Consider the following 26728-nt stretch of genomic DNA (forward strand, 5'->3'; position numbering starts at 1 on the left):
AAACGAAGACAACAACAACAGTGGCATTGGGGGCTCGGGATGGATATATGAGGTTTAGGAAACTTTATGTCTAATACCAAACTTGGGGAGGTAAACCTAATTGATGTCATTTATACGTCTGAGCCTAGGAAAAAACAAAAAACTAAAGCTTCTAGTGATTTTAAAAACCAAACATGAATCTCTCCCCTAACCAAGTTCTTACCAAGAGTTGTCAACAGAACTTAGTATAAGTACCAAAATAGTCAAGACTTAGGTACGCTTTCAAAGTAGCCTTCTAATAAAAAAAATTCAAAAGACAAAAATCACTAGATGGCTGGAAAATGTAGAACCTCTTCTATTTCCAGATTTCAGTAGACAGAGCAGGATCTGGTGGGGCCGATCCTGCTTTTTTCCCATCCTCGCCCACATTAACGTCTCCTATCTCGGTAACCGATGAGTGCGTAGAGATAAGGCCTCCGAAGGCACCTAACAGGTCCCCAAGCACAGCCCACCCCTCCTAACTCCACCCAACACCGGCGTTTACCAGATGCCACACTCAGGTCACGCCACCTCGTCAGGAGGTTCCTTGTGGACGGAACCCCCGTGCTGTCACTCCGTTTCTCATTTTCTATACACACTCTCCACTCAGCCTGGCAGCCAAAGACACCCCACGTACGCGCTACCCCAGGGCAGACGCTTCGGGGACACCGGGGTCCTGCAAACGGGCGCCCGAAGTTACTACTTCGCGTGGAGCCTCCACGTCCCCACTCGATTAAGTGGGGGGGGGGGGCGGAGTGGGGGGGGGGGGAAAGAGTCTCGGGAGACCAGGTGGTGACAGGAGGACAAGAAGCGGCCGAGAGGCCCAGCCTTGCGGGGCTCGCAGGGAAGCGGCGGGACGTGAGAGCGGAAGGCCCACGCGACAACCACCAGCACGAGTGGGTCGGAGCGCCGGGCGGACGCGGCGGGGCTGGCCGGCGGAGGCCGGGTGGGCGCGGCGGCTCGCTCCGATTCTCTCCGGGAGGCCTCGCCAAGCCCCGGGCCGACAGCGGGGCTCCGGGCGCGGCTCCCGGCGGTCCCGGCCCAGCCGGCGAGGACCGGGCAAGCGGGCCCGGCTCGGCGCTTACCATGGTGAGGCCGCAGGTGGGGCGCGCCGCGCTCTGGCTCCGCTGGGGCTCGGGCTGCCGCCCAGGGAAGCGGAGCTCTGGCCGCTCCGGATCCTGCTACCCGCTGACAGGAGCCTCCGCCGCCGCTTCGCTTCTCGCCAAGATGGCGGCCCCAAGCCACGTCTCCAACCGGAAACGGCGCGGGTCAAAGGGCGGAGGGCGGGGCCGACAGCTCCTGGGTACCAGTGAACTCGTTCCTCCGTTAGCCCAGGACTTGCAGGAAGTTTGGGTAGAGTTGTGTAGCATCACCCTTCTGACCTTTCCTCGTCTTCGCCTGTGTGTTTTTGTTTTGTTTTGTTTTGTTTTTTGGTGCCTCTTCTTGCAGTTCATAAAGGCATTCAGTGGAATATATAAAATAATCTGTGAGCATGAGAAACTAGTATCCAGAATACATAAAGGACGTTTAGAACTCCATAATAACACCGGCATGGTGGCCCCTCACCTGTAATCCAGCACTCAGCAGGAGTCCGAGGAAGTCTCAAAAATTGGGAGTCCAGATGGGTTTGCGCTTTTAATCCCAGCACACTTCTGAAGCCAACGCAGGAGGATCTCAGTGAGTTCCAGCCTGGTCTACAGAGTGAGTTGCAGGACAGGGCTACACAGAGAAACCCTGTCTCAAAATGGAACGAAAGAAAGAAAGAAAGAAAAGAGAGAGAGAGAGAAAAGTTGGAGTCCATCCAAAGCTCCAGTATTGAGTTGAATATCAGCCTGGTATACATTAGGAGACACCCCCCACCCTCTGTCTCAAAAAATAAAAAACAAAAACCATCTGAGGACAGCAAGATAGCTCAACGGTTAAGCCTGACAACCTGAGTTTCATCTCTAGGACCTATATGCATGGTTGAATGAAAATCAACTCTGGAGTTATCCTCGGACCTCCGCAGAGTTCAGTAGCAGTCTCCTGCCCCTCTCTCCTCTCCTCTTCCCACCCCTCTCCCCCACCCCCGCCTCTCTTACACATCCACACCATGCACACTTATTTTTTTTTCATGCACACTTATAATAATTAAACAATATTAGTCGCTGAGCAGTGGTGGCCGTGTCTTTAATTCCAACACTTGGGAGGCAGAGGCAGGTGGATCTCTAAGTTTGAGGCTGGCTTGGTCTACAAAGAGAGTTCCAGAACAGCCAGGGCTGTTACACAGAGAAACCCTGTCTTCAAAAACCAAAACAATAATAGTAAATTTTTTGAGTGAAAAATAGAAAAGGAACAAAATGCTGATATATGCTACAACATGGATTAAGCTAGAAAACAGGTGAAAAAAGCCAGATGCAAAGGCCACTATTTATATGGAATGTCCAAGCCAGGCAAGTCCGTGAAAATAAAAAGTATATAAGTGGTTTCTTGGAGTTCCAGAGGACTAGAAAGTGAGTTAGTGCACAAGAAGCTTATGTATGTGTTTTGGAGTTAGCCAGAGGTAAATATCCTAAAAGATACTGAGCTGTATGCTTGATCTTAAATGTATAGTATTTTATTTGTGAATCATGTCTGTGTGTGTGTTTGTGTGTGTGTTTGTGTGTGTGTGTGTGTTTGTGTGTGTGTGTGTGTGTGTATACAGGTGTGTGCCTATGAACGCAGGAGCTGCCTGATGTGGGTGCTGGGATCAAACTACTGTCCTCTAGAAAACCAACAGATAAATCTAACTGCTGAGCCATCTCTCTCCAGTCCCACACCCTACACATCAAAAGGTGAGGTGAGTGTTTTGCTTTAGGGTCCTGAGAAGTGGTTTGGCAGTTAAAATCTTGTATTGCTCTTGCAGATTTGATCCCCACCCCACCCCCCAAAAAAAGGAAAATAAAATGCATGTTCATTGGTACCCTTGACAAAGAAAGCCTTAGAGGCCCTCTAACACAAGGTCAGACAGAAGGTCAGACAGAACAGGACTCAGACAGCCCTGCCTGTAGCTCCTTTTCAGTACTTACTACCTGAACGATTAACTTACTATACCGCTGGAAGCCTTGGTCATTACTCTTTTTTTTTTTTAAAGATTTATTTATTTATTATGTATACAGTGTTTTTGTCTGCATGTATGTCTGTGCACCAGATCCCATTATAGATGGTTGTGAGCCACCATGTGGTTGCTGGGAATGGAACTCAGGACCTCTGGAAGAGCAGACAGTGGTCTTAACCTCTGAGCCATCTCTCCAGCCCACTGGTGGTAACACTTATTTCATAAATGTGTGAAGTTAGATAATATAAAAATAAATTACATTACATAAGCTAAGTGTTCTGCCACAGTAATTGCTCAACAACATATACTGTGTATCGTGGACAATAACATGTCATAAAACAAAAATAGAAATTCCACTGAAAACATATATATATATTTTCTTTTTGGTTTTTTGAGACAGGGTTTCTGTGTGTAGCCTTGGCTATCCTGGACTCCTTTTGTAGACCAGGCTGGCCTCAAACTCACAGAGATCTGCCTTCCACTGCCTTCCTGAGTGCAGGGATTACAGATGTGCACCACAGCACCAAGCTTTAAAAGATGTTTTTGAGATAGTTTTACTTTGTATACCTGGCTGATCTGGAGCTCACTATGCAGATGAAGCTGGCCACAGACTCACAGAGATCTGCCTGCCCTTACAGCCTAGTGTTGAGATTACAGGCGACTCTCTTTTTAACTTGAAGCAACAGAGGAGGTGTGTGCTAGTTAGTAGCCAAAAAAATAGAACCAACCTGTGTCCACCAACTGACGAATGGGTAAAGCAAAATGCAATGTGCATACCAACAAAATAGTGTGATGAGTCATCTGCAACAATATGAATGGAACTGGAGAACATTCTGTAAATTAAAAAAAAAAATGTTTACCCTGAACAGGGTTTTTCTGTGTAACCCCGGCTGCCTTGGAACTTGCTCTATAAACCAGGCTGGCATTCAACGTAGAAGTCCACCTGCCTCTGCCTCCCAAGTGCTAGGAATAAAGACATGCGCCACTTACCCAGCATGTTCTGTGTGTGTGTGGGTCAAACAAAAACTAGGTATGGTGACACATGCTTTTGATCTCAGCACTTGAGAGGTAGAGTCAGGAGAACCAAGAGTTCAAAGCCTGGGCTAGGAGGCTAGAGAGATGGCTCAGCAATTAAGGGCACTGACTGCTCTTCCAAAGGACCTGGGTTCAAGCCCCAGCACCCACATGGCAGCTCACAGTTGTCTGCAACTCAGATCTGACACTCTCACATAGACATACATGCAGGTGTTTCATGCACATAAAATAAAGGTAAATAAATTAAAATTTAAAAAAATGTAAAAGCAGGCCAGGTGTGGTGGCACACGACTATCTCGAAAAACCAAAAAAACAAAAAACAAAAAAACAACCCCCCCCCCAAAAAAAAAAACAAAGCCTGGGCTGGAGAAATGGCTCAGCAGTTTAAGAGGACTTGATGGTCTTCCAGAGGACTGGGATTCAATTCCCACAACCCACATGGCATCTCACAAACATCTATAATTCTAATGGCAAGGGATCTGATGCCCTCTTCTTAATTCTGAGGGTACCAGGCTTGCAGGTGGTACATAAACATGCATGCAGGTAAAATACCCATACATATAAAAGTCAATATTTTTTGTTTTTCAAGACAGGGTTTCTCTGTGTAGCCTTGGCTTTCCTGGACTCACTTTTTAGAGCAGGCTGGCTTTGAACTCACAGAGACCCACCTGTCTTTGCCTCCCAAGTGCTGGGATTAAAGGTGTGCGCCACCACATCCAGCCAGTTCTCATTTCTTTATGGTTTAAAAAAAAAAGGGGGGGGGGTCCTTCCTTCTAGCTTTTTTTTTTTTTAATAAATATATACTAAACTGTATTATGGGTTTTTTGTTTTGTTTTGTTTTTCAAAACACATTTTCTCTGTGTAGCCTTGGCTGTCCTGGACTCATTCTATAGACCAGGCTGGCCTTGAACTCACAGCAGCCTGCCTGCCTCTGCCTCTCAAGTGCTGGGACTAAAGGTGTGCGCCGCCACCACCTGGCTATATTATGGGTTTTTAAATAGTCAACTTTCCTATGCAACAGAACACCAGAACATATTTCTTTCTTCTTTTTATTTTTTATTTTTTTTTTATTTTATGTACATTGGTGTTCTGCCCGCATGTGTGTCTGTATGAAGGTGTGAGACCCCTTGGAACAGGGAACAGTTGTGAGCTGCCTCCCTGAATGCTGGGATTATAGCCATGCGCCACCCCACCCGGTGAATTTCTATGATTCTTGCACAAGTTTCCCTTGATTTCCACAGTTAATTACATCTGTGGTTTTATTTATTCATTGCAATTTCTTTTTTTTTTTTTTTTTTTTTAAAGATTTATTTATTTATTATGTATACAGTTTTTTGCCTGCATGTACACCTCCACACCAGAAGAGGGCAGCAGATCTCATTATAGATGGTTGTGCGCCACCATGTGGTTGCTGGGAATTGAACTCAGGACCTTTGGAAGAGCAGGCAGTGCTCTTAACCTCTGAGCCATCTCTCCAGCTCCTATTCATTGCAATTTCATTCACCTATTCCTTGATTCGTCCAACGAGCATTTTGATATTCCGTGTTCCATCAGTGCCCTGTGCATGCTACAGCTGCTCTCTACCTTTCGAAGCCAGAAGAGGGCGCTAGATCCGTCTGGTGTTACTGAGGGTCGTGAGCTGCCACGTGTGTTCTGGGAATAGAGCGTGGGTCCTTTTTTCTTTCTTTCTTTCTTTTTTTTTTTTTTAGAGATTTATTTTATAGGACTGCTTTATCTGCAGAAGAGGGCACCAGATCCCGTTATAGATGCTGGGAATTGAACTCAGGACCTCTGGAAGAGCAGGCGACGCTCTTCACCACTGAGCCATCTCTCTAGCCCCGCAGCCAGTGCTTTTAACCGCTGAGCCATCTCTGCAAATCCTGTCTTACTTTGTGTGTGTGAGAGAGTCGCATGCCGCCCAGACTGGCCTCATAACTTCTGATTCTCTGGCTTCCACCTTTCAAGTGCTGGGATTCTAGATCTGTACACTGTGCCTGGCTTCCAGTGAGGATTTTCCAAAGTACTAATTTATGCACTCTACAGGCATTAGGGAAAAACATTTAAATTAGACGCAGCCTCTGGATTAAAGAAATTCACAGTAAGGGCTGACGGCATGGCGTGGCGGGTAAATGCACATGCACCAGAAGGGGCAGGATGACCCGATGAACCCGATTCAGACATCAGAATACACACAAAAGTGGAGAGAACCGACTCCATAAAGTTGTCCTCCGACTTGCACACGCACATGTGGCATATGTGCTCTCCTACATGAAATAAAGCGGTTTTATTTATCTGTCATCAATTTTTGTTGTTTTGAAACAGGACCTCAATGCTGGCCTCAAACTCACCAAGTAACTGAAGCTGATTTGGAAATTGTTGTTGTTGTTGTTGTTTTTTGGTTTTTTGAGACAGGTTTTCTCTGTGTAGTAGTCTTGGCTGTCCTGGACTCTCTTTGTAGACCAGGCTGGCCTCGAACTCACAGCGATCCGCCTGCCTCTGCCTCCGGAGTGCTGGGATTACAGGTGTGCGCCACCACACCTGGTTGATCTGCAATTTCTAATCCTTCTTCCTCCACCTCCCAAGTGCTAGGATTACAGTCATGCACCAATTTGCCCAATTCATAGTTTCTTTCTTTCTCTCATTTTTGGTCATAGTTTTCTTTAGTAAGTAAAAACGGAGGGCACAGTCAAATCCTAATTTCAGCTAAAGGGAAAAAATAAAAAGGAATGCCCATGTGACACAGGACACTGTGAGGAAAAGGACTATCGTGTCATAGAGACGCTATAAAAAGGTTTTTTAAACATGCTTGGACTTATCCCTGAAGAGTGTCTAAATTGTGATTGAGCTTTAAAGGAGAAACTGTGTGCCAAAGGAGCCTTGTCTTTGAGATGACAGTTTCCAGTTGGATAGTAGAAATCCGCCAGCAAGCCAGGCGTGGTGGCGCACGCCTTTAATCCCAGCACTCGGGAGGCAAAGGCAGGCGGATCACTGTGAGTTCGAGGCCCGCCTGGTCTACAAAGCGAGTCCAGGACAGCCTAGGCTAACACAGAGAGACCCTGTCTCGAAAAATCCAAAAAACAAAAAACAACAAAAACAAAGAAAAACCAAAAAAGAAATCCGCCAGCCTGCTCTACTATTTTTGGCCACTAGATGTCACAACCGCCTCAGTTGCGGAAACCATAGACAAGCCGGCAGCGTGGCCGCCTGGAGCGCCGGCCGCTCTATCCCAGCGCCACATCTCTGCTTCCACCACCATTGGCCGAATAGGGGCGAGTTGGGGGGGGGGCGGGGGGGGGAAGGGGGCGGGGTGGTGGCACCGTAGGTCTCGCGATCATTCATCCTCGCTCTCGCTCTGTTTTACTTTATTTATCTATCATATTTTTGCCTAGCGACTGACAACCGGCGGCTTGCTGCATTTAGGGATTCTTGAAGTGGCCAGGCCTGAGAGTGAGACCCCAGTCTTCGGCTGGGGTTCTTTCCAAGTAGAGGAAACGGATCCAGAAGGGCTACAGGTAATTGGTGTTCCAGCAAGCGCACCCCTACCCCCTACCCCCCACCACCCCCCACCCCCCCACACCGCCGTTCTTAGCTCTCTGCGCCTCACCAACTACCCTGAATCCTTGACTCTCCAAGAAAGCAGTGGGGTCCTGTCTTCAAAACCGTAGCAGTAGAGAAGATGCTTTGGGGACTAGTGGAAGGGGGCCGAGACCGGAGTTTGCCCTCCCCTGCTTCCCCATCCTTCCCCCTCTCGGCTCAGCGGTGACCCACAGGCAGAACTGTGCCTATTTAGTTCTGTCCCGTCTCTGTACCTCCCACCCAGAGCTGTGGGTAAACTGACCAAACCTGAGACGGTTGCAGTTTATCAATGCGTGCTGTGCTTCCCTTGAGTGCAGCTTGCTCTTGGGTTGCTGCTGGGAAAGGTTGGATGTCGTTTGCCTCCGCAGTTCTCTCGGTTCTCAGCCAGCGCTAGCCAAATAAGGGTTGACGCTGGTTGGCTGCTTGCTCTGGGGTCAGGAAGCTTTCCTTTGGGGAAAGCTTGGGTCGGGGTGAATGCATCTCTGCGCGGAGGACTGAAGGCATATCCATCCCGTGGCGGGAGCTATGTAATCATATATCTCCTTTTGCTTAGACCAGAATTGTTGAGAACCAGACGTACGATGAGCGTCTAGAGGTTAACGATTCGGAAGAGGTTGCCAGCATTAGCACTCCAAGCCCAGGACATCAAGGTAAGAGAAGAAAACGAAGAGACAAGAAGGGAGGTGGTTTTTAAGACAGTAGCTCAGAAGATTGGGTTTATGTTTGTATTCGGCAAGCTCCTGGATTATATCAGCAAGCGTTAACTTGGTGAGTTAACTGGCCACTGATTTTGTTTTCTCGCTGCTTGAGGGAGAAGTGCGTTATCACACTGCAGGATCTCCTTTGAGCACAAACTTAGTTCCTGTCATTCTTTTACGTTACCGCTCTGTCGATCTGTGTAGATTCTGGCACAGTTCACTGTGTTTTGTTTTGTTTTTAATTATTTAAAAAAATTTTAATGTATTTTTATTTTTTTATTTTTTTTAGCCTGAGTAACTGTGTTTGGTTTTGTTTTTAATTATTTAAAAAAATTTTAATGTATTTTTATTTTTTAATTTTTTTTAAATTTTTTAGCCTGAGTAACTGGAGTTACAAATGACTGTGAGCTGCCATGTGTGTGCTGGGACTTAAGCCCTGGGTCTTCAGGAAGATCAGCCAGTGCTCTTAATCATTGAGCCATCCCTCCAGCCTGGTTGACTGTGACTGTGTTTCTGTTTTTTAACTTATTAAGATTATTAATAACTTGCCCTTAACCTGCCACTCCATCCAAAATTGCAACAGAGTTTTATCAGAGGACGTGACACCATTCATTTATTTACCTGACATTTTTCTTGTTTTTGTTTTTTTTTTGAGGCAGGGTTTCTTCTGTGTAGCCCTGGCTGCCCTGTAATTCACTCTAGACCAGGCTGGCCTCCAACTCAAGAGATCTGCCTGCCTCTGCCTCCCCATTGCTGAGCATAAAGGAAGATGCCCCCGTTCCCAGCTCACCTAAGGCTTTTGAATGCTTGCTTTGTGCCACGTAAGCACTGTGGCTATTGTGAACAATGCTGACGTAGCTGGTGGTGTACAGATGTCTGTCTGAATTCTCATTTTCAGTGCTTTTGAGTGTATATTTTCTGAATTACAGACTGCTTCATGCCTCTCCAGCTCATCCTTGCATAGACTAAGCTCTGCGCCATTCCACATCTTAGTATCCGCTGTGGAAGTGACCATGTTGAGGATATACTTAGCTGCTAGGTGGTTTTGCTCCATCGTGGTTGGGGTTTGTTTGTTTATTTCAAAAAAGGGTTTTATTCTGCAGAGCCTTGGCCAACCTGGACCTCACTATGCAGCTCAAGCTGGCCTTTAATTTGAGGTACTCTTCCTGCCTCGGTTTCCCAAGAGCTGTGAGCTACCATGCCCAGTGACTTGAACAAACATATGCTTTTGCCGGCTGTGGACTTGTTTTCAGCTGGGTAACCTAATCAGTCAAAAAATGTTTAGTTTGCATCTAACATGTTTTTTGTGCTTACTCTTACATCTGACTATACTTTTTATGTTTATTTGTTTTAGGGTTTTTTGTTTGTTTGTTTGTTTGCTTTTGTTTTTCGAGACAGGGTTTCTCTGTGTAGCTTTGGCTATCTTGGACTCCCTTTGTAGACCAGGTTGGGTTTGAACTCACAGTGACCTGCCTGCCTCTGCCTCCCGAGTGCTGGGATTAAGGCATGCGCCACCATGCCTGGCCTGGCTATTTATTTCAGAGATGAGGAGGAGGAGGAGGAGGAGGAGGAGGAGGAAGAGGATGATTACTACAGATTCTCTTACTGCTCTTATCCCCTGATTCAAATTCAGATTGAAGATTAGCTGCCATTTGCCAGGTTCTAGGTCACTCCTGTCCAGGTGGCTTTCTCACTCACTCCTGTCACTGACCCCATTTAGAGGTGACAATACTGACAGTCAGAGACGGCAAGTCACGTCTGCCATGGCAGCGCTGCCCTCAAACCCTCCTCCTTCACCCTGGCCTCTGTCGGTTACTAGTCACACACCTCATTCCACCCCTGTTTACTTCCGTTTCTATCCATACAATTGCAGTTGGTCACTCAGTATAGCACCTGGCCCCGTGCTTCTGCACAGGAATGTCTATAGCAGTGTCTTGACTTGACACAGCAGTGACGAGAATTCAGTATCCTATCGTTCCTCTCATGTTTTATTTTATTTTGTTTTTGGGATAACGAGTCTCACCCTATAACCCTGACTGGCCTTGACTTCACAGATCCACCCGCCTCTGCATGGGACTAAAACATGCCAACACACTCATCCATCACGCGCACACTTGCAAGCGTGTGTGTGTGTGTGTGTGTGTGTGTGTGTGTGTGTGTGTGTCTGTGTGTGTCTGTCTGTCTGTCTGTCTGTCTGAGTTCAAGGTAAGCCTAGAGAAGGGAATGGTGGTGCACGCCTTTAATCCCAGCACTCAGGAGGCAGAGGTAGGTGGATCTCTGTGAGTTCGAGGCCAGCCTGGTCTACAAAGTGAGGTCAGGACAGCCAAGGCTACACAGAGAAACCCTGTCTCAAAAAAGACTAAAAAACAAAAAACAAAACAAAACAAAAAAGCCAGCCTGGTCTGCAAAGTGAGTTCCAAGACATCAAGGGCTACATAGAGAAACCCTATCTTGAAAAACAACAAAACAAACAAACAAAACAAAAATAGAAGAAGAAAGAAAAAAAAAAGAAGAAGAAGGAGAAGATAGAGAGGAGGGAGGGGCTGTGACCAGGATGTAAAGTAAATAATTAACTTTAAAAACTTTAAAAGTAAAAAAAATAAGGGAAAACCAAAAATGAATATATAAATAAAATAAAAATTAAAAATGTAAACATAAGGGTTTTTTCTCTTTTAACAATAATTCAACATTAACTAATGAAAAATTCTTCCTCCTAGGATCCCTGCTTTCTGCCAGTCTTCCTGACAAGATTATGGCTGACAACAGCAGTGATGAGTATGAAGAGGAAAACAAGGTATAGTATAACCCACAGTGTCCTTTGACACTTGGGCTCTGGGTGGTCAGTGCGAGACGACACCGAGTCAGCAGGAGACATTTCCTCAACAGTCACTTCTAGTGGCTGAGGACCTTTGAGCTGGTGTAAGAAAATCAAGGGTAGAGTCTTGAGATGTTGACTCTTTCGGGAATGAAGCCTGCCAGCTGTCAAACCCAGAGCTTCCCGTTTCCTGATGAGCCTGTCCCCAACACAGCTGGCTTTTAGGGAGGAGTGTCATCTAAGACTGTAAGAATTTGCTCTTAAAAGTAAGATTCCTTGGGTCTCTGTGGTTAAGAGCACTGGCTGCAGCCGGGCGTGGTGGCGCATGCCTTTAATCCCAGCACTTGGGAGGCAGAAGCAGGTGGATCTCTGTGAGTTCAGGGCTAGCCTAGTCTACAAAGTGAGTCCAGGACAGCCAAGGCTACACAGAGAAACCCTGTCTCGGGCTGGGGAGATAGCTCAGCAGTTAAGAACATTGGCTGCTCTTCTAGAGGTCCTGAGTTCAATTCCCAGCAACCACATAGAGGCTCACAACCATCTATAAAGTGATCTGATGCCCTCTTCTGACTGTAGGTGTACATGCAGGCAGAGCACTATATATATAATAATAAATAAATACATCTTTAAAAACAAGAAAGAAACCCTATCTCTAAAAAAAGCAAAACAAAACAAAAAGAAAATGTTGGCACCACTGCCTGGACTTTTTTGTTTTTGAGATAGATCTCTATAAAACCCTTGCTGTCCGGGAACTTTCTATGTAGACTAAGCTGGTCTCTAACTTACTTAGAGAAATCCATTCCATCTGCTTCTGCCTCCTAAGTGCTAAGAATTAAAAGTATGCACCACCATGCCAGTCTGATAGCCAATATTCTTTTTGGTTGGTTGGTTGGTTTGTTTTTCAAGACAGGGTTTTTCTGTGTAGCCTTGGCTGTCCTAGACTTGCTTTATAGACCAGGCTGGCAATATTCTTAAAAGTTGCCTTTTGCCAAAACCGCCTCCTGGGCGACAAAACATTTCAGTAGGCAAGAGTGCTTACCACCAAGTTTGATGACTGAGTTTGACCTTTGGGACTCACACAGTGGAAGGAGATGGCAGCAGGTTGTTTTCTGACTTCATACGCTGTCATGCGCATACCCTCCCCCATAAATAAATAATTATAATAAAAAAGCTCTGTTTCTATGTAACCAACCATTAAGTTCTTACTGATTATACCAGTACACCAATAAAGTGTGCTGAACAAATTCTATATTTGTGTTGCTATAAATAGTGTGATACTACAATTCATAATATATTTTTACCTATGTATAATGAGTTATTAGAGGAAAATGTGACCAAAACCAGGTTTTTTGGGGCACGAGGCTCATGTCACTAAGACTAGCTTTGAACGCCTAATCTTCCTACCTCTACCTCTTGAGTCCAGGGGTTTACAGGTGTGGGCTACCAGTTTAAATGGCAATGGGAATTGAACCCAGAGTTTCATGAATGCGAGCCCTCAGGAACAGTTCTTTCATTTGCATTTTGGGGGCAAGATTTCAAGACAGGGCTTCTCTATGTATCCCTGGGTGACCTGGAACTCACTCTGTAGACCCAACTCAGAGAGCCACCTGCCTCTGCTTCCCAAGTGCTGGGATTAAAGGTAAACACCACCACTGCCCGGCCTGCATTTGTTTGTTTGTTTAAGATTTATTTATTTATCTAATGTATGTGAGGTCTCTATCTACATGCATACCTGCAGGCCAGAAGAGGGCATCAGATTCCAATATAGATGTTTGTGAGCCACTATGTGGTTGCTGGGAATTGAACTCAGGACCTCCTGGGAGAGCAGACAGTGGTCTTAACTACCCTGCCATCTCTCCAGCTCATGCACTTGTTCTTTGAAGATAAAGTTTCATGTGACTAAGGCTGGCCCTGAACTGGGTATGTAATCAAGGACAACTTTGAACTTCTGATCTTCCTGCCTCCACTTCCCAAGTGCTGGGATTATAGACCTGCCCAGCTTATGTGGTGCTGGGGATTGAATCAAGGGCTTCCTACATAGCTAGCAAAACTCTACCAATTGAGTCACATCTATAACCTTAAAAGTTGCTTTTACTATTTGTTTATTTTTATTTTATCCATATGGGTGTTTTGCCTGCATATATTTCTATGTACCGTGTGTGTACCTTGTGCTCATGGAGGCCAGAAGAGGATGCTGGATCCCCTGAAGTGGGAATTAGAGATGGTTGTAAGCTGCCGTGTAGGTGCTGGGAATCTATAACCCTGATCCTTAACAGTGCTTTAAACACTGAGCTTTCTGTCCACCCCCTAAAAGCTACTTGTAAAGGAGGCTAACAGGGCATGCTACAGGCTACAACCACAGAAGCAAAGATATAGACCCTGTCTCAACTGTCTCTGCAAGTGCAGACACCATACCAGGCCCTCTCTCACGGATCTGAGAGTGTAGGATGGAGCATGACCGGCCAGGAACTCAAAAACTTAGGGTATGATGCCAAGAACAAAGCAGCCTGTATCCTGAAACAGAACATACAGTCATTGCGCCTAACTGACAGGGGATGGGACTGTGGACAAACCAGAAGCACCATGAAGGAGATAGCACCGTGCAAAAACAGGAAGCCCCTACTCTGCCCCACTGCTGGTGTGAGTCCAGGCTCTGGCTGATGATGTATTCTGCTGATGTTTTCCGGCACCTTGCTCTCAGCATTCTTGCAAATTAGATGCTAAGCTTCTTTGCTGTATCTTTCCTTACTCCCCAAATAATCCCAAGTTGTTACCCCTTTCCAATGTTTACTTTATTTTTAAAACTGTGTGTGTGTGTGTGTGTGTGTGTGAGTGCAGGTGCCCATAGAGGCCGGGAGACAGCAGGTTCTCTTGAGCTGGAGTTAGAGAAGGGGAGGTGCTGAGCTGCCTGGTGCGGGTTTTAGGGACCAAATTCCAGTCCCCTGCGAGAGCAGAATGTGCTTTTAGCCACTGAGCCATCTCCCCAGCCCTCTTATGATTTATTTTATCCTTGATTATGTATAAATGTGTGTGAGGGGATTGTACAAATGTTAGCGCAGGTGCCCTCAGGGTGCAGCAGGATCCCCTAGAGTTGGAATTCCAGACGGCTGTGAGCCACCTGACATGGGTGATGGGGATGGAATTTGGGTGCTCTGAACTGCCGAGCCATTTCTCCAGCTCCACTACCCTTTTCCAAATTTTAGATAATGAGGCTTCTGCATAGAGGTTACGCATAGCTTCCACGATCAAGTAGGTCCCTAAGTAGAAGTTGGGTAGAATTTGTGCCGTTTCTAGTGGAGGGCTACGGTCGAAGAACGCGGAGATGGACTTAGCAGGAGAACGTTCTCAGGCCCTGGTGACCGGGTGGCAGAGGGATAGGAACTGGAGTTTTCTGTATTTACGGCTTCTCCTCCTCGGTACCCCCCTCCCCCCCCCCCCCCCCCCCGCTTAGGAGAAGAAGAAGCCCTCACAGCTGACACCACAGCGGGGCTTCAGTGAAAATGATGATGATGACGACGACGACTCATCTGAGACTGATTCCGATGACGACGATGACGATGAGGAGCACGGAGCGCCTCTGGAAGGGTAGCAGGGACCCTGTGCCAAAGGGGGCATCCTTCAGGGTGGCAGTAGAAGGACTTATCTGGGAGCAGGTTACAGCATCTTTTGATGTCCTCTTCTTAGGATTTTCTCCTATCTCAGGAGCCTAGAGTTGTGGGTTTTCATTTCTTCCTGGTTCCACTGCCCCATCTGTCCCTGTGATGTCCCTAAGATTATCTGTTACATTTGTAGGCTCAGCAAATACACTGGGTTAACCTAACACATTGCCTCTGTCTTCAAGGAGCTCCTAGGTTGGAAAAGAGGAAATATACTTGTGCATATTTTAAAGCATACATGCACTTGAACATTTCCGTTCTAGGCTGAGACCCTTCCTGGACAGAGCGAGGAGCTTCAGGGGCCTCGCACTGAGGCAAGGTTCTTGGGTGATGCTAAGTACACGATGTAACAAGACTCGTCTTACTCTGTCACAGTGGGTCATGAGTCACCCCTGTAGGTTATAATCAACAAGTATTCGGCAGGCCACCCACTTACGCGGCAGATACAGCTCAGTGCCTAGCTGTGTGAAGCCCCAGGTTGTATTTACATAATTATGAGCATGCACACACACAAAATAAATCATTTTAAAAATGTATGAATAGATTTAGTGTCACTGGACACGGTGGCACAGACACTCAGCTAAAACAGGAGTATTGTAAGCTTGTGACCAGCATGAGCTTTACAACAAGCCCCTACCTCAGAATACTCAAGGGTTGGGTGCGACGGCTCAGGGCCCAGGCACCTGCCGCCACGCCTGAAGACCTGGTTCATTCTCGGGACCCTTGTGGTTGGAGGAAAGAACTCACCCCCTCAGCTTTTCTCTCTGTTCCCTCACACTCCATATCGTCCCTCACCTCCATATGCAAACACTGGCATGTGTCCCTACACACATGTGTGTGCAAGCATCACATTCATTCACCACACATGTACATATACACATACACACTCAAAGGTTTTTAAAAGTTGTGTTGTGGGGCGCGGAGAGATGGCTCAGCAGTTAAAAGCCCTGGTTGCTCTTACCAAGGACCTGCATTCGATTCCTAGTACCCACATGGCAGCTCACAATTGCAACCCCATACACATTATTTTTAAAAAGGCTCCTGGGTTTTCTGCAGTTTTTTCCTTTAGTGTTAGAGATAACTAGAGGACGATAATCAGTGTCTTGAGTTGCTTTGCCACCAGGAAAGTAGGAGGTGGCAGGGGCAGAGAGTGGGTTCGGAGTCACATCCCTGTGGTCCAAATGACCCATGGGCTGGCCAAGGCCTGCCCTCTGTGCTCCTCAAGGACCTCTTTGACCTGCCTGTGTCTCCTTCCCCAGAGCCTATGATCCTGCAGACTACGAGCATCTACCAGTCTCAGCGGAGATCAAGGAGCTCTTTGAGTACATCAGCCGGTAAGCATGCAGGCCACCTCCTGTCCCCACCTCCTGTCCCCACCTCCTGTCCCCACCTCCTGTCCCCACCTCCGCCTGCCTTCCTCATCCTTTGCACTCTCTAGCCTGAAGCAACACCAAGTTCCTTTGGGGTAAATTGTCAAGTGGCATTTTCTGACTGCGCCCACCTTCCCTCAACTGTCCCTTGCAGGTACACGCCTCAGTTGATCGATCTGGACCACAAACTGAAGCCTTTCATTCCTGATTTCATCCCAGCTGTTGGGGATATTGATGCATTTTTAAAGGTACAGACTGCATCCTAAGAATGATTCCTCTGCGGTTTGTCCCAGCTCCTCTCTTCTGATTGTTCCTCTAGTCTCTCTGATGAGCGTTGGCAGCATTAATAGTCCTCTTTGCATTGGAGTTTTGCTTGTTTGTTTGTTTGTTTTGTTTTTTCGAGACATGGTTTCTCTGTGTAGCCTTGGCTGTCCTGGACTCACTTTGTAGACCAGGCTGGCCTCGAACTCACAGAGATCCTCCTGCCTCTGCCTCCGCAAGTGCTGGGATTACCCAGCCCAGCTGCATTGGAGTTCTTAACTTTGTCGTCTCCTCCAGATCCCACTCACTGTGTTCTGTGATATAGTATTACGTGTTTGTCTCCTAGTTAGCCATGAATTTAGCCCCATGTATATGCTCCGTACATCATGTGAGCTCATTCTCCATAGGACTTAGTCCAGAGTAATCGGCAGGCATGTTTCCAGCAGCTTCCAGGAAACAAGCCGTGGCTCTGCTGTGGCTCTCCCAGTCCCTCTCAGTGCTCTCAACCTTTCTGTGAACCAGGTGCCTCGGCCTGATGGAAAGCCTGACCACCTTGGCCTCCTGATGTTGGATGAACCATCGACGAAGCAGTCGGACCCCACTGTGCTCTCCCTGTGGTTAACAGAGAATTCCAAGCAGCACAACATCACGGTGAGCTGCTGGTCTAGAGCAGGGCCGGGTCAGAGACTCGCCTGCCGGTCGTCTTCAGTTGGCCTCTGCCTATTAAAGGGGGGTGGAGTGGAGGCACGCCTGTAATCTCAGCACTCGGGGAGGCAGAGGCAGGTGGATCTCTGTGAGTTCGAGGCCAGCCTGGTCTACAGAGTGAGTCCAGCCAGCCAAGGCTACATAGAGAAACCCTGGCTCAGGAAAAACAAACAAACAAACCCAACGATCCCCCCTAAAAGGGGTGTGTATGTGGCTTCAGGCCAGCCTGGGTTTTAGTGATGGCTTATTAACATAAGTTACATGCCATGAGAGTTTCACACGCGCGCACACACACACATTATGTGTATGGGTGTTTTGTTTACCTGTATGTTTGTGCATCGTATGGATTCAGTGCCCATGGAAGCCAGAGAAAATAAAAAGGCTACTGATACTTATTATTAATATCTATAATATTACAGTGGTTATTATTAACCCACTACCATATCAATAAGATACCGACACCTGGCAGAATTTTATATAAGTCTTACTTCACCTGGGGCTGGGCAGCTATTAACCCCCTAAGCTAACTGGTTACCTCCCAGCCCCACATCCCATGTCACTTGCCTTAGTCCTTCCTAGCTGGGCTCCTTCCGTCCATAACTCCATAAGCACCTGCACAAGCTTCTCATCTGGGCTGCTTCTCTCCCTCACCGCCTCAGAGTGAACTCCGCCCCGCCCCGTGGTCTCTCCATGTTAACCCATAGCAGTCGGCTTCCTTCTCTTTACCTGTCTCTCCCCTCCCCCAACTTTGGGCACAACTAGTTGCTGCCCTGCTCAGGTGTAGGCACTTTATTGGTCAAACAGGGATTATTTGGAAGCAAGGTTGAACAGCAACATTTGGGGTATGTGATAGTCTGCTCTTAAGAGACAGCAAGCCGGGGGCTGGAGATGTGGCTCAGAGGTTAAGAACACTGATTGCTCTTCCAGAGGTCCTGAGTTCAATTCCCAGCAACCACATGGTGGCTCAAAACCATCTATAATGTGATCTGGTGCTATCTTTTGGTGTCCAAGTGTATGTGCAGGCAGAGCACTGTATACATAATAATAAATAAATATCTTTCAAAAAGAAAAAAGAGAGAGACAGCAAGCTGACCTCAGGGAGCAAAATAATCAACAAATACAAAGCACCAGACCTTTTAAAAAAATCTAATTAAAAAGGCTACTTTTAAAAAAACTATGTAAAGCCAGGCGTGGTGGCGCACGCCTTTAATCCCAGCACTCGGGAGGCAGAGGCAGGCGGATCACTATGAGTTCGAGGCCAGCCTGGTCTACAAAGCGAGTCCAGGATAGCCAAGGCTACACAGAGAAACCCTGTCTCAAAAAAAAAAACAAACCAAAAACAAAACAAATAAATAAATAAATAAATAGATAAAAAATAAAAAAAACTATGTATAGTAAGAACAATTATGAAACAGTTATTAAAACCAATAGGTAAGACTTAATATATGTAATGTATTTGGCAACTTTGAAGAAAATATTATTTATCCTATCTAAGTGAGTCTAATGTTTTGTATCTAAATTATTTTCTATCATATCTTGTACCTATCAACCTAAAACCATCTATCTAGACCTTAAGACATTTTCTTAACTCCTAAGCAACTAAGTTTAATTGCACAACTGTTAACTATCTAGTCTTCAACCCCATCAGAGACTTGAGAGGGAAATATTACCTAAGTATTTCCTAAGTATTTCCTAAGTATTTCGTAAGTATTACCTAAGTATTCCTAAGTATGTAGGAACTGCAGGCAAGTAGCTTCCAAACTATAAAGATGACAGAGCCTATTTGCTGCCCAAAATCTCTATAGTGTTGGAGCATCATCTTCAGCCTTCCAGCCCAGCATAACTGACAGACATATTGTGAGGCAGGAACTAGGAAGGACTTGCTCACCCTGTCTTGGAAGAGCTAGTCAGCCTGCGTCCAAGTCTCGTCCATTTTCAGATAGCATATAGTCTGCAGACAGAATAGTGGCATTACCTTTTGCCCAGTGGCTAGCTTGCCATATTTGAAGCCATCTCCTTCTGGAGGTTCTTTGATGCCTGTCATCTTCTTTGAGATAGGCTGTGGGTGCTGCCAGGAGTTGACTTGTCTCGTCAACAAAGCCTTAAATTAGCAAAAATATCTGAGGTATTTGAAGATCTCTGTCACTGAATATACAAACATCTTTATGTTGCTAAATCAACAAGATTGCATAGAGTTAAAATATACTCTTTTGCAGAGATATATTTTTATTGAGATAGTGTTTCTATTGTGGCTGCTTTGGATTTGTTTTGTAGATTAGGCTGGCCCTCGAGCTCATAAGGAGCCTATCTGTCATCTTAGTTTCCCAAGCTTTAGGATCAAAGGCATGTATTTAATCAATTTAATTATTTTAATTAAATTACAAAATTAATTATTTTACACTAGTCATTTATTTAGTGCTAGCTATTTACCCAAGACCACCTACTTGGGGGAGATACAGCCCATTGTATGCTGGGTCCTCCCACATCAGTCATCAACCAAGGATTAATAGAGACAGTTCCTCCACTGCAGCCTCCACTTCCCAGATGACTTCAGCTTATGTCAGCTTGACACAAAACAACACCACACATACACACAAACCCCAAACGACCAACACAGTTAAACTAAATAATGGGTTTCGTTATAATTATCCATATCACTGTTCTCCTGATTTTTCTAGCAACATGTGAAAGTAAAGAGCCTGGAGGATGCAGAAAGGAATCCCAAAGCCATTGACACCTGGATTGAGAGCATCTCTGAGCTACACCGCTCTAAGCCTCCTGCGACTGTGCACTACACCAGGTGATGATGACTATAGGTCACTATGTAGCCTTGGCTGGCCTTCAGTCCATAGTCTTCCTGCGTCTCTGCCTCTTGCATGACTTCACCACTGTAGTTTACAGAAACTGTCACCATGTGTGACCTTGGCTCCTGAGAAAAGGCCAAAATCTGGGGGTAAATTGGATCAACCTTGAGGTCCTTAAAAAATGTACTTCATTTGCAATAGGGGAATTGGCAGTGGCTGGCACAGATTGCAGATGCAAAGATGAGAGCTATGGTTACTTAGCTGGCTATTTCAAACCAAGCCCTGAGCGGGGAAGTCGTGGCGCATGTCTTTAATCGGAGCACTCGGGAGGCAGAGGCAGGCGGACCGCTGTGAGTTCGAGGCCAGCCTGGTCTACAAAGTTAGTCCAAGACAGCCAGGGCTACACAGAGAGACCCTCTCTTGAAAAAAGAAAACAAAACAAACAAACCATGCCCCGGTAAATTTGGTTTTCCATTCTAGGTTCTCCTGAAACCCTGGTGTGCCCAGGGAGGACCTAGTGCAGAGGTGGCTGATGTCATTGGTCAATGATTCCTCTTCATATTTACCTCCTCACTTTTAGGCCCATGCCTGACATTGACACGCTGATGCAGGAGTGGTCCCCAGAGTTTGAGGAGCTCTTGGGAAAGGTGAGTGGGAAGGAGCAGGAGTGAGTGTGGCATCCATCTGGGGCCAATGTTTCTCTCTTCCCATGTTATTGCCCATGTTATGCGTATTTTTTAATGGAACTGGAACCCATGACAGATATATGCATAGCGTAAAGCTTGATCATCTTGCCATCTGCCAACTTGCCATCTGAACACGCGTATGTAACCATCACATTAGATTAGTAAACAATATACTGCCAGCCTTTCAGAAATCCCTTCTGTTCTCCACTGTCCTGTATTTTCTTTAAATTTAAACAGCTCTTCCCCTTACCTGTCTCCATTTAACCAGAGAGTGAACCAAAGCCCTCATGCAGCGTAGACACGTGCTCTACCACTGAGCTCATTATGCTATAAGCCCTCCGAGCACACTCTTGTATCATCTTCTCTACATGGCAGGAGACTTACCAAGTTGTTCTGTGTCTTGTTATCCGTTTCGTAAGTGAGTTGCATACTGTCCTTGAGTTGGTGCAGGTGACAGCTGTCCGTCCTGTGATGGGCATGTGCACAGGTCCCGGTTTGCCTGTATCTCAGTGATGCCTCTGGGACATTTGTAAGCATAGACCACCTGTACTGTTGCTTTAGATGCCACTTTCTCTAGAGGTGAGGTTTACGTTAGTCTAAGAAGCTGATGTCTTATTTATAATTGCCAAGATATTAAATATTTATCTATTCATCCATCCATCTATTTTCTGTCTTCCTGTCAGTCTGTCTGACAACTATCTATTTCCTGGAAATTACACACCAAGGGCTTCCTGTATATTAGGCAAGTTCTTCACCAACTGAGCTACGTTCTTTGCCCTGACCTCTAATTTTTATAGTGAGAGAAAGAAATTGAGCAGACCATTCTTGTTTTGGTTTCAGAGACAGGCTCTCACTGCGTATCCTATCTCAAACTGACTGTATAGCCCAGGTTGGCCTCCAGCCCATGGCTCTCCTGCTTAACCTCCTGAGTGCTGGGAGTGCAAGCCTGAGGCACCACACCCAAGCGAAACCAAGGCTGTCTTTTTTTTCCCACTAGCATAGCAACTGAGAGCTTTCGTTATGGCACATTCATATACAGTTACTTGCTGATCTTTTCTCCAAGTCATCTTTCTTATCACTCTGTCCTGCATCCCTCCGTGTTTGTAGCTTGCCCCCAGTGAACGCCCTCCCACGTTGTTAGCATGTGCACTGTCGTCCTTCCCACCCTCCTGGAAGCCCCCATTTCCCCTTTTCAAGGGCTCCTTCCTTGTCTCCTCCTCCAACACTTATACCTACATAAATGCTTAATAAAAAAAATTAAAAGTGGGCTGGAGAGATGGCTCAGGGGTTCTTCCAAAGGTCCTGAGTTCAATTCCCAGCAACCACACGGTGGCTCACAACCATCGATAATGAGATCTGGTGCCCTCTTCTGGCTTGCAGGCACACATGCAGGCAGATTACTGTATACATAATAAATAAATCTTTAAAAAAATTAAAAGCTAGAGACTGCATATGTATTTGTCTTTCCATTTTCTTGTGAATTTAATTTCATCTTTCTCTATGGCAAAAATGAATCTGTATCGGTGTCCCATTTTCATTACCGAGCAATCTGTTGACAGACATCTAGACTGAATCCGTTTCCTTGCTTTTGTGACTAGAGCAGCAACAAGCCTGGGTGTGTGGGTGTCTCTGTAGTAGGCATCCTTGGGGCTTGTGCTCAGGGTGGTGGGGCCGAATCATGCACACGGCATTCTGTTTTTAGGTTTTTGAGAGCTCTCCATGCTGATTTCCAAAGTGGCTGTCCCAGCTTACAGTCGCATCATCCTCCCCTACCTCCCTGCCGTGTTTGTGGTCACCGGTTTTCCTGATAATAGCCAGTCTGACTTGAGTAGACAGAACCAAAGTGATTTTATTCTGCTTTCCTTAGCCATCGAGGAAGTGAATTTGGCTCGACTTTTGTGCAGCGATCGAATGTCCCTCTTTACAAGTAGATATCTGGTTTTTGCCAGCACTATTTTAATGCACAGGCTCCTCTTCCAGTGTGCGTTTCTTACACTTTTTTTTTTTTTTACACCTTTTGGTCTACACTCTCTCGTGTGGCAGGACTGTTTTGTCTTTGTCACTATGGCTCTGTGGTATAGTTTGAGGTGAGGAAATGTGATACCTCTGTCTGTGGTCTTTGTGTTTAGGATCACTTTGACTACTTTGACTATCTGTGTTCTTTGTGTTTTCATATGGATTTTAGAAATGTCCTCTCTGGTTCCGTCAAGAATGTTGTTGGAATTTTGATGGGGACTGCATTGAATCTGAATATTATGTCCACTAGTGTAGCCATTTTCACACTATTACATATAATTGTGAGGGGAGTGTAGACATGCCATGGTGTGCATGTGGAGGTTCAAAGGAAACTTTGTGGAGTTGGTCTCTCCTTCCACCTGGGGATTGAACTCAGGCTATGAGGCTTGCAAGGCAAATGTTTCACCCTCTGCTAGCTGTATATATTTGTAATGGCTGAGCCATCTTTCTGGTCCCTTTGTTTGTTTTTGACAGTCTCTCAGTGTAGCCTCACATAGTCTGAAACTATGTAGACCAGGCTACCCTGGAACCCATGGAGCTCTGTCTGTGAGCTAGTTCTGTCTCCCAAGTGCTGGGATTAAAGAGCCCACTGGGCCTTTTGGCTGTGGTTCATCCTATGTCCCTTCCAGGTGAGCCTGCCCACGGTGGAGATCGACTGTAGCCTGGCCGAGTACATTGACATGATCTGTGGTAAGTTCCTCCCCCACCCTCCGCAGCCCTGTCTCTGGCAGCTTGGTTCTAGGCCTTTGACAGGGCTTGCTGATGCCTGCACAGTAGTGTCTCAGTTTCTACTCTTCACTGGAAGCCAGCTGTGCTATTGACAGCCCTCTAGGGTGGTGTTGGAGTTGAGTATCGAACCCCAAAATAACATGTCCCATTTGGGTGGGGACTGGCATCGTAAAGAGGAGTGCGCCCAGTCGCAGGGCGCGCTGGTTTCTATCCCTGAGCTCCTCTGTCGCAGCTCTCCTGGACATCCCCTTCTACAAGAGCCGGATCCAGTCCCTCCACCTGCTCTTTTCCCTCTACTCAGAATTCAAGAACTCCCAGGTGAGACAAGAGTGCGGCCATCGGGGTTGTTCAGGGCGGCTGGGCCTGGGCTCTCTTCTGGGTCGCCATTCCCTTCCTGTGATCAGGTGAGCAGCAGAAGTGGTTGGGGCGGGCCTCAGATGGAGCTTACTGAGGACCATACACAGAGGCAGAGGGCCTCATGGATGCCAGCAGGAAGACTGAGCTGGAACTCATGGTGTAGCCTAAGCTAGCTTTGGACTCACAGTGATCCTCCTGCCTCAGCCTCTCAACTGCCGGAATTACAGGCCTGTGCCACCATGCTCACTTTAGCTTAAAGAGGGGTTTTTAAGTGGTCCTCCTTGTTAAAATGTGGCAACTAGCATATTCTAAATGGTGCCTCCTCCCCTTTCTTGCAGCATTTTAAAGCTCTCGCTGAAGGGAAGAAAGCATTCACCCCTCCCCCCAACTCTGCCTCCCAGGCTGGGGATGCAGATTCACTAACTTTCATCTGAGCCACCTCCCAGGGCTGTGCTGCAGCTTAACACTGGCCTGCTCCACACCCGGGCTCCAGCGACGCGAGTCCCGCTGCCTTGTCTTCGAGAGCAACACACACATTTGCCCCTGGGTTCCACCTGCCTGGAGGAAGGAAGTACCCACACTGCTGTGGGCATTTGAATTGGAAGAACTGGATTTCCGAGAGCCACAGGACACAGGTTGGGGGAGGAGCTTCTGAAGACACTCTCGAGTTAACTGAAATTGAGTTTACGCACAGAATATCCTGTCAGGTTGTGATAGAATACATTACTGGCTTTCACTTACGGCTCCTGGCTCTTCACTCACCCAGAGTGGTCTAGAGTTCACTCTGTAGCCAGGAGCCAGTTGTGGGAACTCCTAACTTACTACTGGTTGTTAAGCACAGGCAAGAGCTTGTGGCCCTGGGAGCCTGCTGTGGTGGTGTTAGGAGCGGGGCTGTTTAAGTCGGGTAGGAGTAGAGGAGGCCGGATGCCGGAAATATTTTGGAGTGACATCAGCCGCTTTCCAGCCAGGAAACCTGAAACCACTCTAGTTGTTTTTAATATTTTAATAAAGGTCTTCCCCCCACCCCTTTTTTTGAGACAGGGTTTCTCTGTGTAACCCTGGCTGTCCTGGCCTTACTTTGTCCACCAGGCTGGCCTCGAACTCACAGAGAGATCCACCTGTCTCTGCCTCCCTGAGTGCTGGGATTAAAGGTGTGCGCCACCACGCCTGGCCTAATAAAGGACATTTTAACACAAGGAGCTGGCAAAATGGCACAGCAGGTAAAAGTGCTTGCCAAAAAGCATGACCACCTGAGTTCGATCCCTGGTACTCACATGGTGGAAGAGAAAACTACCAAAACGTGTCTTCTGGCAGCCACGTGCACTTGTATGAATGCTCCAGAGCACACGCAAGCACACACACACACACACACATAATTCATAGGAAACCAGCACAACAGACGGGAGGATGGAGAGGTGGCAGTGCGTGTTAACTAAAGGTGGGTTCTAGACAGGAGGTGCCTGTAGCTAGATGAGGAGGGCAAAGGAGCCGCAGAGCCTCAGCCAGCACTGCAGGGACCTTGAGCAAGGGTGTTGCTTCCTTTCCCTCCACGACAGACACCAGTGCTCCCATCCCCTCACCTCCACGACAGACACTAGTGCTCCCATCCCCTCACCTCCACGACAGACACCAGTGCTCCCATCCCCTCACCTCCACGACAGACACCAGTGCTCCCATCCCCTCGCCTCCACGAGACACCAGTGCTCCCATCCCCTCACCTCCACGACAGACACTAGTGCTCCCATCCCCTCGCCTCCACGACAGACACCAGTGCTCCCATCCCCTCGCCTCCACGATGGACACCAGTGCTCCCATCCCCTCACCTCCACGACAGACACCAGTGCTCCCATCCCCTCGCCTCCACGAGACACCAGTGCTCCCATCCCCTCACCTCCACGACAGACACCAGTGCTCCCATCCCCTCGCCTCCAGGACAGACACCAGTGCTCCCATCCCCTTGCCTCCACAACAGACACCAGTGCTCCCATCCCCTCGCCTCCACGAGACACCAGTGCTCCCATCCCCTCACCTCCACGACAGACACCAGTGCTCCCATCCCCTCGCCTCCACGAGACACCAGTGCTCCCATCCCCTCACCTCCACGACAGACACTAGTGCTCCCATCCCCTCGCCTCCACGACAGACACCAGTGCTCCCATCCCCTCGCCTCCACGATGGACACCAGTGCTCCCATCCCCTCACCTCCACGACAGACACCAGTGCTCCCATCCCCTCGCCTCCACGAGACATCAGTGCTCCCATCCCCTCACCTCCACGACAGACACCAGTGCTCCCATCCCCTCGCCTCCAGGACAGACACCAGTGCTCCCATCCCCTTGCCTCCACAACAGACACCAGTGCTCCCATCCCCTCGCCTCCACGAGACACCAGTGCTCCCATCCCCTCACCTCCACGACAGACACCAGTGCTCCCATCCCCTCGCCTCCACGACGGACACCAGTGCTCCCATCCCCTCGCCTCCACGACAGACACCAGTGCTCCCATCCCCTCACCTCCACAACAGACACCAGTGCTCCCATCCCCTCGCCTCCACAACAGACACCAGTGCTCCCATCCCCTCGCCTCCACGAGACACCAGTGCTCCCATCCCCTCACCTCCACGACAGACACCAGTGCTCCTATCCCCTCACCTCCACGACAGACACCAGTGCTCCCATCCCCTCGCCTCCACGACAGACACCAGTGCTCCCATCCCCTCGCCTCCACGAGACACCAGTGCTCCCATCCCCTCACCTCCACGACAGACACCAGTGCTCCCATCCCCTCGCCTCCACGAGACACCAGTGCTCCCATCCCCTCGCCTCCACGACAGACACCAGTGCTCCCATCCCCTCGCCTCCACGACAGACACCAGTGCTCCCATCCCCTCGCCTCCACGACAGACACCAGTGCAGGCCAGGAATCAGGA

General features: G+C 47.6%; 2 protein-coding genes across 2 annotated transcripts in view; one reads left to right on the forward strand and one right to left on the reverse strand.

Moving 5' to 3' along the window:
* ARCN1 (archain 1) overlaps window positions 1-1273 on the reverse strand; it is a 29881-nt gene extending 28608 nt beyond the window's left edge. Inside the window, exon 1 of the mRNA XM_084784259.1 lies at window positions 1104-1273. Within this exon, the coding sequence (XP_084640385.1) occupies window positions 1104-1106 (3 nt within the window). The 5' untranslated portion in view covers window positions 1107-1273. The remainder of the gene's footprint in view (window positions 1-1103) is intronic.
* A 6106-nt stretch (window positions 1274-7379) lies between these two features.
* Window positions 7380-24828, forward strand: IFT46 (intraflagellar transport 46). The gene is made up of 13 exons (XM_084784275.1): window positions 7380-7398; window positions 7519-7641; window positions 8259-8355; window positions 11121-11197; window positions 14667-14800; window positions 16131-16205; window positions 16396-16489; window positions 17025-17153; window positions 19886-20007; window positions 20592-20658; window positions 23343-23403; window positions 23675-23760; window positions 24138-24828. Exons 4-13 carry the CDS (start codon window positions 11156-11158, stop codon window positions 24231-24233), a joined length of 906 nt encoding a protein of 301 aa, XP_084640401.1. The 5' UTR covers window positions 7380-7398; window positions 7519-7641; window positions 8259-8355; window positions 11121-11155; the 3' UTR covers window positions 24234-24828.
* Window positions 24829-26728: the final 1900 nt, after the last annotated feature.

This window comes from Acomys minous, assembly GCF_964271855.1.
Source record: "Acomys minous genome assembly, chromosome: 5".
NCBI classification, from domain to species: domain Eukaryota; kingdom Metazoa; phylum Chordata; class Mammalia; order Rodentia; family Muridae; genus Acomys; species Acomys minous.